Source organism: Echinops telfairi, unplaced genomic scaffold, assembly GCF_000313985.2.
Source record: "Echinops telfairi isolate 266 unplaced genomic scaffold, ASM31398v2 ScPeMD7_2291;HRSCAF=2852, whole genome shotgun sequence".
Taxonomy (NCBI): Eukaryota; Metazoa; Chordata; class Mammalia; order Afrosoricida; family Tenrecidae; genus Echinops; species Echinops telfairi.
In genome coordinates, this window is record NW_022106189.1 from 8,118,819 (window position 1) to 8,135,058 (window position 16,240).

Consider the following 16,240-nt stretch of genomic DNA (forward strand, 5'->3'; position numbering starts at 1 on the left):
AAAGGAAAATGAGCTGATTCCGGGAACCCAAGAGGCAAGCGAATTTTGGGAATTAGGGCAACAAATGTATAGATGTGCTCTACACAATTGATCTATGTATTGTGATGAATTTTATGAGGCCCAATAAACTGATTTAAAAAACAGAACTGCACTAAACTCACGAGTAAAAACAGACTGCCGCCAAGAAGCCGATTCTGGCTCCTAGTGGCCCTATCCGGCAAGTGGAGCTGCCCTCTTGAGTGTCTAAGGCTGTACATTCTACGGAGCAGAAGGTATTCTTGCATGTCGATGGTTCTGCACCACCGATTCCATAGTCAGCAGTCTAATACACAGCCAACACCACCACAAGCGCTCCAATATTTGTCTAGTGAATTTTAAAAAAAGGCTAGTCTAGGAGTCACAATCTAGTAAATGAATCCACTCAAATGCAAGTATCCATATCTCAGTATGGCTGTGCTATGCCCTAAAAGATTGTTAAAGTTATTTTTAGAATTTATTTGTGGAAAAGGTCACCAAGCAATGGGTACTCAACCTACAATGTAAAGATCTTTCTTTAGAGTAGCCCTTAGTTAAATGTGATTCAGCACAAAGTCAGAATCCTGTCAAATACTTTTAAGAATTTTGTTTATGTAGCCGAGAGAAAGCACTGAATGAAGGTAGAATATGATAGTGGGACAAGAGGAAACTAAAAATAAACAGAGGAAAAAACTAAAGGCAAAAGACATTTACAGAGGTATAAATACAGGCATGCACATATGTAAATATATTAATATATAATGATACAGATATAGGTCTATGTACATATATTTAAATGTTAACTATTAAGGTAGCAGACGGGCATTGGGTCTCTTATTCAAGTACTCCCTCAATGCAAGAACAATGCTGATAACCCAGCATTCAGATCACTGAAGTCAAAATGGGTGCATAAGCAAATGTGGTCAAGAAAGCTGATGGTACCTGGCGATTAAGAGATATAAGATCTCAAAAAAAAAAAGGATATAAGATCTTTTGACACAGAATCCAGGACAGATAAACTCCTCAGGAATGGTAATGGGAGTAGAGCTACCATGAGGGCAGGGGGAAGGTGGGTGAAGTGGGAGAAACAGGGAACTGACTAAAATGATCAATGTATAACTCTCCCAGTGAGACGAACAGTAATATGGGAGAAGAGAGACGTCGGACAGTGCAAGATATGATAAAATAATAATTTAAAAATTATCAAGGGTTCATGAGGGAGTGGGGAGGGAGGGGGAAAATGAGGAGCTGATGCCAGGGGCTTAAATGGAGGGCAAATATTTTGAGAATGATGAGGGCAATGAATGTACAAATGTGCTTCACACAATTGATGCATGTATGGATTGTGATAAGATTTGTATGAGCCCCTAATAAAATGATTAAAAAATAGTAATAGTTTATAATTTACCAGGGGTCCATGAAAGTGGGAAGATGGGGCAAGGGAGGGGAAAAAAAGCTAATACCAAGCGCTTAAACCAAAAGAAAATATTTTGAAAATGATGATGGCAACATATATACAAATGTTCTTGATACAACGGATGTATGGATTGTTGTTAAGAGCCCCCAATAAAGTGATTTATATATTTTTTTAATTAAAAAAATTAAAAAAAAAAAATTGTAAAAATTGTTCGTTCACTAGGTGTGTCATAAATAGCTCAACGATGAGGGCAAAGAATGTATAAATGTGCTTTACACAATTGATATATGTATGGATTGTGATAAGACTTGTATGAGCCCCTAATAAAATGATTAAAAAAAAAAAAGAGGCTCAGAAAATAAAATAGCTCTAGATACATTCTTCAAATAAAAGTCTTTAGCATACTATACAACACACTGAAAAATACCAGTGCAATTATAATCAAATTAACAAGTACTAGACCACACTCTTAGGAAAGTTCATTTGTCTTATATACAGCAGATATAATACATAAAAATTAAAGTATTTTTTTTTCACACTGCAGCAGCTTTTCATTCAAGGAACACTCACCTAGATACTCACTATGTAGGATAAATGAACAGAATTGTCAGAGGGGGAGGAAGCGCACTCACTACTCATCAAAGGGGTTCTATAGTACAAAATAAGCTGTCTCAGACCATCTGCTTTAATGCCCTTGTAATGGTTTACTTTTGTCTCTCCAAGACATGTTGAAGTTTTAATCCCTGATACCTATGTAACCTTGTTTGGAAATAGGGCCTTTGAAGATGTTATCAACTTACATGAGGTCATACTGAAGTAGGATGGTTTCAAAACCAATCTGAGTGGTATCCTTAGGAAAAAGAAGACAGAGAGAGACAAAGCCAGGGCAGCCACCAGAAGGTGGTTTAGGAAAGACTCTGAAGGGAGCAAGCCTAGCTGACATGATTAGTACTTCTAGCTTCCAGAACTGAGGGACAATTTGTTTTATAAGCCACTCATGTTGTGGTATTTTGTTACAGCAGTCCTAAGAAACTAACACAGCCTTTATTTTAAAAGAAAAGGCAGAGATATTAGATTTCTTAAGGTTACAGCACTTCAATAACTGAGCCAGGACTAGAAAGTATTCCTTCTACATAGTGCTGCTGCAACGGCCTTCTTGGTTCACTGCACACCTAACACCTTTATTATATGTTCCATGTTGCTACAGGGAACCCCTCCAAAACTGAAGAACCATTTCTGAATTTAAAAAAAAATTTACCTCATGTTCCTTCTCTTGCAGCAAAAGCACAATATCTCCTGGTTCCACTCCAGGGGCCTGGTCTGCTTCCCCAGTGAATGTAATTCTTTGTCCATGTTTCATGCCTTTGTCTACGTGGACTTCAAGAATCTTGACTTCTTTAATCACCTTCTTCCCTTCACATTTTTTACAACGGTCCTTCTCATTAATTACTTCTCCTAGGAAAAGAGGTCATTCGAACTTTCACTAACAGTACCATAGAGTAGCTTTAAATAAAATTTCTGAGCTCCTTTATTATTTTTTCAAGTACCATGATAAAATAACAAAAAGTAATCTGAAGGATATAGTTACTCATTTCAGTGTGTACCCTATCTATTATATTCCAAATTTCCTGGTTCTGATTCTATTTTATATGTTAAAACAGAAAACAAAATACCTCTGCAGCTTTTGTTTGTTGTTTTTTTGCTAACCCTACTCTGCCCAAGTCCCACTTTCATCTAAGTTAGACAGACATACTCCAAATAAAAATGTAACTATGCTTTATGGTTAAATTACAGAGCTGACACTGGACTACATCACAATGAGGTGTTTACAGATCATTCTATGGATTGCTCTATTTAGGTATTAAGCATTAAGAATTTCCAAAGTCAATTAGAGAGGGTAAGTTTTAGCTGTGCATCTCGCATTTACAACATGCTTTCTCTGTATTCTTCTGCAACTTAGTGAAAGCTACATTCAAATGTAACCTTTTAAAATACAAGGGGTTTCAAGAAGCTCCTACAGCAGTGGAACCTTTGGGTCACAATCCCTTTGGGGATCGAACAACCCTTTCACAGGGGTGCAATAAGACCATCGGAAAACACTTATTTCCAATGGTCGTGGGAACCGAGACACCGCTCCTCTATCTGTCTCCAGGCGGTTCCGCCCACATACGAGTACCAAGCGGCAAGATTGTTACCCATGCTACACCATGCTTCAAGACTGTATTTGTAACTAGAAATAAATATTTCACAATATATAATTACATATTGTTTTTGTGATGAATCACTATGCTTTAATTATGTTCAATTTGCAACAATGAAAACACATTTTGCCTATTAGATTTTTACATTACGATTCATAACAGTAGCAAAATTATAGTTATGAAGTAGCAACGAAAATAATTTTATGGTGGCGGGGTCACCACAACATGAGGAACTGTATATTAAAGGGTCCCGGCATTAGTGAAGTTGAGAACTACTGTCCTAGGGTTAAAAAAAAAAAAGGATGAAAGATAATGGAAGTTTTCTAAACTTCTGAAGGTGCCTCCCCCCCACTAATAAAGGAGGCACTGTGTCCACCTTTCTGAAATTAAAAAAGTCTAACCACTCAATGTGTATAATACAAATTCACTATTTGTGTTCACTAAGCCTGTGCTTAGTGGATTATTCCTACACCCATTTCACTTTTAGAACCCTTTATATCAGGATTTTATAAGATAAATAAAAACACACTTTGAAAAAGAGTAATTGTAAACCTCCCTGTTTTCTGCATTTCCAACCCATTCTCACACAAAAGCACATACTAACATGGCATACCTTCGCCATTACAATCAGAACACACAGACTGCATCTGTTGTACCATTCCTGGAGCCAGCTGTCTGATCATGATGCGCACGCCTCGACCCCGACAAGCACTGCACTTCTGAACAGCTCCAGATTTCCCACCTTGACTAAAGCAAACAAAAGTGAAAGTTAGCGCTCCATCCGTAGACCACTATAAATTATGACAATTAAGGATTGCATCTTTTTACCTCCATCTTCAACTCTCAATGATTATTATCCAAATTACCTTTCAAAGGTAAAGAAAATGTCCTATACTGGATAGTTTGTTTTAAATCATGAACAAATTTTACCTAGTATAGATTTTCAAGGTGTCATTTAAAGAATAAATGAAATTTATTTCATAACCAAAACACACTTACCCATTGCATGCACTACAGAGTACATTCTTGCTAAGTTGTAGTTTGGTTGTCTTGCCGTTGTACAAATCTTCTAAAGACACTCTGGGGAGAAAAACAACTAAGTTCAATCTAGTTTTGCCCCACTCTCTTAACTATATGATAAAATGATGGTCCATACAATCAATTCTACCTTTTAAAACAAAGACTTAAAAAACACCTCACATTAAATCAACCCAACCAACAGGTTTCATTTTAAAATACTAGCTCAAATTAGCAGAAAGATTTTACAACTGTGAACAGTATTTAAGGTACTCAAAACCAGAACCCTCAACATCAGGCCAATAATTTGCTGTGCTGTATTTTCTGATAAGCTGATGACAGAACCAACTCTAACATCACAACCTTCTCTGGGCCCCAGGCAGAAGCCTACAACCTAAGTAATGCCTAATTACAACCTTCTGAGAGAGGGATAATTATCCCATTTACGTGACAACTCAGAGAAGGAACTTCCCCAAGATACTAGGGCAGTCTGGATTCAGCGCCTATGCTCTACTATTTCCTCCAAAGGCTATCAGAATGGCTACAAAGTTGTACACAGGTTAAAGGAAGCATCCAGAATGCATGGCTCCAAAAAGTAGCCATAGCTACAGTGTGCCAAAAAGAGGGCAACTGGCTTCTCAAGAAAGTCGACAATAAGTCTTAGAAGAACCTGTCGAATCTTAAAATTACACACTCAATAACTCATAAAATTTTCGAGGACTCAAGTCTCACAAAAAGACACATACACACTCTGCTGAAGATACACTACTGATAAAATCCCAACACCCCTTGATTCACATACTGTACTTCAATGACAATAGCACATAAAAAGTGAATGATTAAATCGGGGAATAGAGGAAAAGATTATGAAGCCACCCAAAATTACATACACGTAATATAATACCTGACTTTAAACGAGAGTGAACCCAGTCACACCCTTTGGTTCTTTGAGGACATCTTTAGACTGTACTAGAGAATGTGACTTATGACACCATGCTTTATTTCTTTGGTGGCATGGTCTGCTAAAAGGCAGAAACTATCTCCATCAAAGCTATTCCTGTTTCCCGACTGAGCTTTGGTGCGAGCAAGACCAGATTCGACTTTCAGACAGTTTTTGGCTTCTCACCCTAGATCCTGACTTTGGATTTGGGATTGAACAACATTTGCAATCATTTTCTTAGTTTCTCGAGTTTCTGTGAGGTGTTGCAATGAATTGCAGTACTGCAGAACCCAGAAACATGAGGGGATATACTCAGGGGAGGGGTGAGAGTAGGGGGGTGGAGCAGAATAACACCATGGAAGACTTGGACATTTAGGACATCTTCAATCTTCAACTCCTGGGTCTAGTTTGGTATTAGTTTTTCTAAAACAAAGTAGTACCACAGTACAGCAATATTTTAAAAAACAAGCATGAAGACTATGGTATTATAACAAGCACTCTCACTCAATCCCACTTCCTTTTAAAATGTAAATATTAAGATGAATACCCAGTAAGGAACTGGTTATGCATGATTTCCTCTAATTTACTCAAATGTATAAATTAGAAAATATAAAGTATTTTTTTAAAAAGCATTTGAACTGTGATTTTGGCATTTGCTATTAAACCATATTTGATTCATGAAGAATACCAACAGTATAAAAAAAACTGTACACATTTCGCACAGTTTTCACCTGTACAGAACTTGTAGGACACCATTCATACACTGGCAGGTTAAAGTTAGGCTGGAAGCCAGCAAACTCCATAGAAACCAATCTAGTGGATTTGGCAATGAGGATAAAGTAATGAATGTAACATATAAACAAAGCCACTCACGTTGCAAGTATTTAACTAAAGAATAATTTGAAGATTTAAGTACATCAAAGAAAACATTCACCTTTACAATCTCAAGTCACATAATAAGCCGTTCTTTTACTTGGCAAAAAACATCAATCTTTTAAAATCTGTAACAAATGCAAACATTCAATTTATCAAATATAATTTAGTCATCCGATAAGACAGTAAGATTCACTGGAAGGCTGTTTATTTTCTGATTAAGGATATAACACTCTATACTTTTTCTTCTATAGAGTACTACCATTTGGAGGGTGGGGAAGAAGTATTTAATATTAAAAAAGATACTCACTTGAGTGGATGCATCATGTCTTCTCCTCTCCTCCTGCCATTTCGACTTCTACTCTGATTTCCCATGAAGCCGAACAATCCACCACCAAAAATGTGAGAAAAAATATCATCCATGCCACCACCTCCACCACTACCTTCCCGAAGACCTTGCTCTCCATATCTGTCATATAACTCTCGTTTCTCAGGGTTTGAGAGTACTTCATACGCAAAACTTATTTCTTTGAACTATGAAGAAAAAGTAAAAATAAAACAAATTTTCAAATATGAGGAGAGAACAGTAAGGAAATCCAACAGCCAATTCTGCAAAGTAGCATTTCATGCTAACCTTTGATTGAATTCTGGCCCTATTTACCATCTACTACTGCCCAGAAAAGGAACCCTGGTGGCTTACTGAGTTATTCACTGAGCCACTAATTGCAAAGTTGGTGGTTCAAATCTACCTGAGAAAGATGAGGCTTTCTGCTCCACTAAAGATTTACAGCATTGGAAACCCAGAGGCAGTTCTATCCTGTCATTTAGGGTTGCTAAGAGTTGGAACCAACTCAGTGGTAATAAGACTACTCAAACATTTTTATTTCCAGTACAGAACCAGAATTATCTGCGGCATGGACTTTTCCTACAACCCCCTCCCCCACCCCCCACCCACAAAGAAGGGAATTTAAACATAAAACTAAAATGGAGGAAGGGGATATAGATCCCCAATCTCTTTAACTTACTTTGTCTCCAGCATTTGGATTCTTATCAGGATGGTATTCCTTGGCTAACTTTCTGTATGCCTTTAAGAAAAACATTATTTAAATTATGTACAATTGCCAGTTCAATCTACTTGATATCTATTTTTCTGAGAAGCAATTACTCCATTACCCAACATTTTCTAAACTCATAACCTTCCAATCAATCTTCTATTCATTAGAATGACTGCCTGGCATTTTCTACCTGGTATGTTTAATCACGAACATAATGACAAGTTGTAGCTATCTTTGACAAGAAGTTATACTGAAGCAAAAGTCAAGCACAATGAAATAATGCTATCAAGACAAAATACGACAAGATTATTCCATATTGTCACATCTTTGATGGCCAATAACCACACCAATAAATTAAGAAATGTGAACGTTAACGTTTTTCAGTCTGTATAAAACATTAATACTATAATTAAGTGAAGAACCCTTGCTTATGACAGCTCCTGTGTTCTAACTGTAACATCAGGGAAAATTCAAGAGAAGCTTCTAAGTAGCTCTTCCATGTTTAGCTGAACATGTACAGAAGAGAGGCTGCAAACACTCAACAGAGTGGTTGGAATATACCACACTTTAACCTAGTGTCAGATTACACAACAAAAAAGGTTAAGCCCATGCTTCCTTTGGCTGCCATATTCATCTGTAATGCATTTGCTTACACATTCATCTGTAATGCAATTTCACGTTTTTCAGAACTTGCTCAGTGGATAATCCGCCCCTGCTTTTGCCTCACACAGATACATGAATTATATAATGTATACTAGCATTTCCGGTAAGGTAACAGGAAGTCCATTTTACTCTCAACTGTTTCAGTACCACTGCCTCATTTTTCTAAGTTTACAAATCCGGTTATTATAAGCCCTGTGAAGATGCTGTGGGACTTAGTTAAAAGCGTTGAGATCCTAAAATGAACTATTTCGCAGCAAGACAGACAATAACGCGACTTTCTATTCATTTTCGGATTGTATCTTCAGGTGCTTGGCTAGCGCTCACGGCTTACTGCAGAGCGGGTACAAACCACAGGCTAATTCCTGCCCACAGAACAATGCATCCAAATACGGACCCCACGCTACCTCCGGGTCAGTAGGCGAGGAAGGGCGCGGGAGGAGCTGCGGATCCCAGCAAACATTCCCAACTGCCGGAGGCATGCGGCGGGGGCGGCCTCGACCCTCCCTCCCGCCGCTCGGTCCCACGGGGCCCTCCACCCAGGCCCGCTCGCGCCACCCCCGACTCCCACCCCCACCGACTTGGCTGGGCGCCGGCGTTGCAACCAGAGCAACTTCTCTTCCGGGGCAGGGATGCGCTGGACGCCTCGGTCCAACCTGTTTTGCCAGGGTGGTGACCTCGGCGAGGGTAAGGCCGGGCGGACAAGCTGTGGCGTCCCGGGAGCGCTCGGCCTCTGGCGATCGCCAGGGGAAGAGAAAGAAAGGGTTTTCACCGTGTTCGCGCGGGGATGGGTTCTATTTGCTGTCTCGGCCGGCCGGCGGGCGGGACCGCCTGCCCAAGGTCAGCTGAGGCCAGAGGGCCGGCCCCGGAGCGAGGCCGGTCAGCCCCCACCCAGGCTCGCCGCGGTCGGCGCCGGCTCGCGCGCGGCCTCTCGGCGTGACCGGGACGCAGCAGCCCCCCAGGCCCCGCGCCCCGCACTCCCGGCCGGCCCGCTCCCGGTACCTTCTTCAGCTCGTTCTCACTGGCGCCGGGCGGGACCCCCAAGATGTCATACAGCTTCGTGTCGGCCACGTTCGCCATGGCGGCTGGCCCGGCAGCGCGCAGGAAAGCAGGCGGCGGCGGAGCAGAAGAAGCAGAGCCGGGCCCTCAAGCGGCGTCGGCGCAGGAAACAGCGAGGGGGAAGTGGGGGCGGGACTGAACTTTGACCCGACGCACACTGCGCCGTGATGTCACTGCGCGGAGTCCGCCCCCGAGCGCTCGGCCTGCGGCTGTTGGCGTCCGGGGGAGCGAGGCGGGCCGGGCCGGGACCTAGCATCTCAGGGTCCAGGCCCAGGACAGGTTCTAGTGGAGATGAGTTAGGAACGCTGCACACTCGGTCCCTTCTAGAAGCCGTTTATGAAGGGTGTCACGTGTGTAACGCCACCCTGAGTGCTGAGATATGAAGAAGCCGGTGAAACGGCCACCCCGCCTTAGGTTGACCTACAGTCGGGCGGCGGGCGCGGGTGGGGGTGGGGCAGTGGGCTTGTGCTCCAGAAGGGTCCGCAGCCCAGATGCTCTGGGACGTCTTACACAGCCTCTGGACTGTGTTTTTAAGATAGGGAAATCTTCAAGCACTCTAATTGCATGAATAACCCTCCATGTAACCATTATCCAGCTTCCACAATTAGCTACATTGTGCCAGTTTTGTTTCAGTTTTGTTTCTTCTCCATGACCCAAATCTTCCAACGCTACACACCCAGACTCCCACCTCCACCCCTCCCCGCGTTTTAAAGATAACCACTACATTTGTAAATATGGTAAATCTCTGAACGGGACTTTTAAAGGCATCATCACATATTTAATGAAACAATTCCTTACTTTAATTCTCAGCCCCATGTTCAGATTTCCTAGGTTGTCTCAGGTCCTTTTATAATTGGTTTGCGATATCCAGATCCAAACTAAGGTCTACATACTGTATCTTGCATGCGCAAGTCTCTTGATGGCTTTAAAGTCAGGCAACACCACCGGTGTAGGTGACTGATGGCCCTTGATTTATTTTCCTTTGGTCAGTGAAAGTCGGAAAACATTGTTCACTTAGCACTCTTATGTACAGAAGCCTTGAGTTGGGGCATAAGAAATAAAAGACTAAGCAAGCCATGTGCCTACCTTCAGTTCAGCTTGTGCAGACAGAACAATAATGCTCTGATCTTGAGGCAAGGGCTCCATAACATCTCGCTCAGGATGTTCTTTCTTAGGACTTAAGAACCATGCCACAAAAAAAAAAAAAAAAAAAATTAAAAAAGAACCATGCCAGGAAGCTTGAAATTTATCCTGAAATGTGTGAGGAATCATTGATATTCTTTCCACCAGACTCTCCTAAGTCCTAAAATTCAACCACTGAAATTCCACTTTCTCTACACGTCTTCCCTTTTTTCCACCTCCTAGGGCCTACACCAGCCTGCTCCATGGGAGAATATAGGACTTTTTATTTCTGTAAACCGTTACAGTCTTGGAAACTAATAGTGGCCGTTCTACACTTATAGAGTCACAACTCGATGGCAGTGAGTTTGATTGGGGTAGTGGGGACTGTTAAGCAATGGGTTGCTAACTGCAAGGTCTGCAGTCCAAACCTATTCGTAACTCTGTAAGAGAAAGATGATGATATCGGTTACTGTAAACATTTACAGCCTCTGAAACCCTGTCAAGGGTGGCTAAGAGTTGGAGTTGACTGGATGCATTGGGTGGGAGTGAGAACTGTTGTCCCATTGGAGTCCCTGCTATCCTTGATTTGTGCTTTTTGTCAATAGGTGCGATATGTGGCTTGTATATTTGGGTATGTTGCATCTGAATTCCATGAACAGGCTATAGGTTCCTTCTGAGGGATTCATTCTTGTGTGCCTCACAGTGTCTGGCTTTGAGTGCGGCAACACCCCCACCCCGGGTCATCCAGTCAATTCTGACACACAGTGACCCAAAGGACAGAGTCGAAATTCAGAGCAGGTCTCAAACTACATTTTTACAAGAGTAGCTCTCTCTACTTTCTCTAGAGGAGTGGCTCATGGCTTTGTACTACCAGACGTTCAGTTTGCCTCTTAATGCTTAACCCGATGTGCCAAAAAGGCGTCTGTAAATTAATACATGAATGCCAACCTTCCTTGTGACAAATCATTTCCCCCTTTTTCACATTTTGGGGTGTTCATAAGAGGAAGTATAAAGACCTGACAGAATAGATCATGTGGACTAGCAGCCTGTGACTTTAGGCAAGTTATTTTTCTGGGCCTCTGTTTCCTCCTGCATAAGATAAGATTTAATAATGGTATTTGTGTCATTGGTTTATTTGGGGGATTAAAAGTTAGTGAGTGCTGAGTACTTAGACACTAAAACCAAAAAAGCCTGTATTAGCTTCTTCTTTTTGTCCATTCGTTCACTGTCTTTACATCTGTATCCATTTAAATTCCTAGCTTCCGTATTGGGACTTCCTGGCAGCCTTCATTATACCTACCTGAAGTTACCTTCAGTCACTTTTCCTGATCTTACCTCTGTTTTAACGTCCAAAGGGCCTCCAATATCAAACATAATTTAGGAGAAAATTTATTAAATCTTAAAAGGGACAGAGACACATCATCCCAATGAGAGAGGCAACTAATGCAAGGTCATAATAGCGTCCGAGGATTCACAGGATGCTAATTAAATAAGGCATGGGACAAAGAAAACTGTCACAAACTCATGACTGGTGGCAGGGCAATATATCACAGTTACAGGTGGGACTACGTTAGTGGGACCAGCACCTTGATTGGGGCATGTACATTATATTAACTAGAACAGCATACAAGATTGGCCTCGTGCCCTCTGACCAAGGCAGTCAGGCATGACCCCCTAGTACTGTCTATAAGGACACACCCAGGCAAACCTGTAAAGGCACTACCCTTCCCAGGACTGGCAGGAGAAGGGTGAAGGTAATCACTTTCCTGGTGCAAGATAATCTATATCTTTGGTTAATGATCAGAAGAAATTCAATGGAGGCTTAGTCTGCACGGGGTTTCACTGTCATCCACAGCCTTCTGCAAGTGGAGTGCTCAGCATTTAGACTTGTTTGGTTCTGAATGATTCTTTTCTTTCCTCGGTTTGTTCTTCCACCATGGGAGAATGTGAGCTGAACACTACTGCAGCCTGATAAAGATCACATAGTACCATATTTTCTTTCTACCATGAAGTACTTTAAATACCTTATTTTTATATTTGTTTCTATTTTAAATATTGAATAAAATTAAAAGAAATAGAAAAGTGTAAAGCTCTTGTAACAACGATGAGAAATACAACTTTCCTCTAGTTCCTAAAGGTTTCCTCCCCGCTCCCACTACCATGACTCAAATTCGACCTTGCAAGTCTGGCTAGACCAGAGGATGTACACTGGTACAGATGGGAACTGAAAATACAGGGAATCCAGGGCGGATGAGCCCTACAGGACCAGTGGTGTGAGTGGCGAAACAGGGAGGGTAAAGGGAGAATGGGTAGGAAAGAGGGAACCGATTACAAGGAACTATATGTGACCTCCTCCCTGGGGGACAGACAACCGAAAAGTGGGTGAAGGGAGACGTCGGACAGGGCAAGATATGACAAAATACCCATTTATAAACTATCAAGGGCTCATGCGGGAGGGGGGAGCGGGGAGGGAGGGGAAAAATGAGGACCTAATGTCGGGGGTTTAAGTGGAGAGAAAATGTTTTGAGAATGATGTACAAATGCGCTTTATACAATTGATGTGTGTATGGATTGCGATGACAGTTGTATGAGCCCCTAATAAAATGTTTTTTAAAAAAAGTGTAAAGCTCTTAAAAACCCTTCAGGATAGAAAGAAAATGAGATAATTATCCTCACTTGGTTTGATCTTAGCCAAGACTCTAGTAAAAAGTACCTGCCCCCCACCCCCCAAAAAGAAAGAAAAAAAATCTAAGCCCATTGCCACTTGGCCAATTCTAATTGATGCAACGCTACACAACAGAGTAGAACTGCCCTATAAAATTTCCCAAACTTTAAATGTTCACTGAAACAGACTGCTGCATCTTTCTGCTACAGAGCAGCTGGTGAATTTGAATCCCTGACCTTGAGGTTCCCAGCTGAGGGCTGATATCATTGGACCGCGAGGCTCCTAAAGTGGAGAGTAGCTGGATAATTTTCTCCTCCAGCTCTAAGTTGTTCTTTACCTGACTTTAAACAAGCCGCTGTTGTTCCTATTTTATTTTTAATATATTTTAACCTCCACTTCTTTGGTTTAATGGTGTTCTGCATTTTTATTTGTTCCTTTTATAGGTTAACCCGTTATTGTAGAACAGCTCTCTGTGTTTCAACTGACATGCTCTCCCTTCCTGTCACTACCCGCTGAGTCAGACCTGTGTCAGCCACGGGCATTGTAGCAATTCAGTACTGACTGTTTTTGAGGTAGCTCATTTATTTTAGTTCCAAATTTAGCTAATGCCATGAAGGGAACAAGATCTTTATCTCATTCCATTTCTCAGGCACCATAAAATGCTGAGTCACAGTGCAGCTGAGGGCTGCTCTCGCTAGGCAATAGATTTAAAATGTGAGGCTGGAGTGATTTCAGACTTCTACCACGTTTACAATGTTGTGCAATTGTCTTTGTTTTAACTTGGTGTGCTTGCACTAAGTACATGAGGTGAGGGAGAGGTAGATAAGGATAAGCAATAGGGATGTATGAACCACACTGGTTTTGAAGGCTAGTCATGTTCACAGCTAACTGAGCAGAGAAACTTGCACGCATTACTTTAGCGAATCCTGTATATATACTCAAGTCATTCAGAGCAGTTTTGCTTTTTGCTCCTCATCCCATTAATTTTGAAAGTACAGAGCAGATGACGCAGGTTAAAATATTTGTCTAGGTGTCTAGAAGGTGCTAAAGCTAGTGTCACGAAGATGTCAATGCCGCAGGATTGGTAATCTCTAGTACCTGAGAAGAAAAAGTTATGGGGGGTTGGATGATTGGATCACCTATAAACTCCTAACAGAATCTAAACAATATTATTTAGCAATTAATATAGTAATTTAGATATTAATATAGGGCAACTGAATATGTAGTTACTACCGCTAGTCAAATCCTATCAAAGCTTTCCATATCAACTGACATATTGTAGAGTTTCAATTTATTCAAGCACATCATTGCAAAATAATGAAGTAAGCAGAGAAACTAAAGGGCTAAATTTAAGTAACTCGTTGTGGGTGTGGGGCTTGGGGTGGGGGGGTGGGCAGAGTTATATATGTGTATTCACTTGTTCTATAATATATGTATTATGAGTCCACAATGTGCCAGATACCATTCAGTGCTTGGATAACAGTCTTAACAAAAGGAGATCCCTGTCCTCACAGAACTTGCAGTCAGTGAAGGAGATAGGCAGTACATAGATAAATACACAATCTCACATGGTAATGTATGATTTGGGGGTAAGGGAGTATTTGGGTTGGCTACTATTTGAATTTGATCTAAAAGAAGCGAGCCAGGACCATATTTGAAAAAAGAGCTGCTCTCAAGAACATGCTTGGCTTGTTGGAGCAAGAAGGCATCATGGCTAGATAATAGCCAGCTAGAAAGTTGATGGGAGTAGCTGACATTGAAGAGATGGCCATTGATAGTGGGACAGGAGGCAAGTAAAAGGAAACAGAGGACAAGAACTGAGGGGGGTGGTGGGTGGCAAAAGATAGTGATAGAGGCAAAAACATAGCCATGTACAAATGTAAATATATTAATATATAATGGTAGGGATATAGGTCTATGTACATATATTTATAGGTTAAGTATTAAGGTGTCAGATGGACATTGGGCCTCTACTCAAGTCCTCCCTCAATGCAAGAACACTTTGTGCTAATAACCTGGCATTCTGTGATGCTCACCTTCCTGACACAAGTGCTGAGGACAAAATATAAGCTAATGTGGTGAAGAAAGCTGATGGTGTTAGCTATTACAAGATATAGCATCTGGGGTCTAAAAGACTTGAAGTTAAACAAACGGCCATCTAGCAGGGAAGCAACAAAACCCACATGGAAGAATCACACCAACCCGGGTGAAGAGTGTCAACAGGATCAGGTATCAGAAGAGCCCAAACAAACAACCATTTCTATTCAAGTGAGGCGGGCCAGAATGGAGACCCAAAGCAAAGCCCATCTGTAGACAGTTGGACATCACCTCACAGAAGGGTCACAAGGAAGGGATGAGCCAGTCAGTGCAGTATAGCACTAATGAAACACACACCATTCCTGTAGTTCTTTAATGCTTCCTCCCCCCAACTATCATGATCCCAGTTCTATCTTACAAATCTGGCTAGACCAGAGCATGTACACTGGTACAGAAAAGAGCTTTCAACACACAAAATCCAGGACAGATAAACCCTTCAGGACCAATAATGAGAGTAGTGATACCATGAGAGGAGGGAGAAGGGGGAGAAAGGGGGAGTCTATTGCAATGATTGATGTACAACCCCCCCAGGGGGACAAACAACAGAAATGTGGGTAAACGGAGACTGGATGTTGTAATATATGAAAATAAAAATAATTTATAAATTATCAAGGGTTCACAAGGGTCAGGGAGGGAGGGTATAAAGGAGCTGATACCAAGGGCTCCAGTGGAAAGAAAAGGTTTTGGAAATGATGATTGCAAAATATGCATAAGTGTGCTTGATACAATTGATATGTGGATTGTTATAAGAGCCCCCAATAAAATGATTTGTTAAAATTTAAAAAATAAAAAAATAGAGATGGTAGGGGACCCAATCAGGCAGAGTCTTATAACCATTATTAGGACTTTGACTTTCACCCTGAGTATGAAATGGGTTTTGAGAGAAAGAAAGTATTAGCAAAATTGCATTTGAAAAGCATCATGCTGTACCTGTGTGGAAAAGCTATTGCGATACAATCCAGGTACAAAAGAGATGACTAGGACCAAGGCGGTAAAAGTAGTCAGTGAGGAATGGTTGGAGTCTTGGATGGATTTTGAATTCTGAGATGATAGAATTAAATGATGAATGGATGCATGACAGGAGTAAAGGTTTTCAAAGGGAAGGAGACAACCCAGGGA

At 41.3% G+C, this 16,240-nt stretch overlaps 1 protein-coding gene across 1 annotated transcript in view; it reads right to left on the bottom strand.

Annotated features, from left to right (window-relative positions):
• The window catches only part of DNAJA2 (DnaJ heat shock protein family (Hsp40) member A2), an 18,719-nt gene extending 9,395 nt beyond the window's left edge, over nucleotides 1-9,324 (bottom strand). Inside the window, exons 1-6 of the mRNA XM_004704698.2 lie at nucleotides 9,181-9,324; nucleotides 7,489-7,548; nucleotides 6,774-6,997; nucleotides 4,633-4,713; nucleotides 4,247-4,380; nucleotides 2,691-2,887 (exon numbers count right to left, since the gene is read on the bottom strand). Coding sequence (XP_004704755.1) covers nucleotides 2,691-2,887; nucleotides 4,247-4,380; nucleotides 4,633-4,713; nucleotides 6,774-6,997; nucleotides 7,489-7,548; nucleotides 9,181-9,258 — 774 coding nt within the window. The 5' untranslated portion in view covers nucleotides 9,259-9,324. The remainder of the gene's footprint in view (nucleotides 1-2,690; nucleotides 2,888-4,246; nucleotides 4,381-4,632; nucleotides 4,714-6,773; nucleotides 6,998-7,488; nucleotides 7,549-9,180) is intronic.
• Nucleotides 9,325-16,240: the final 6,916 nt, after the last annotated feature.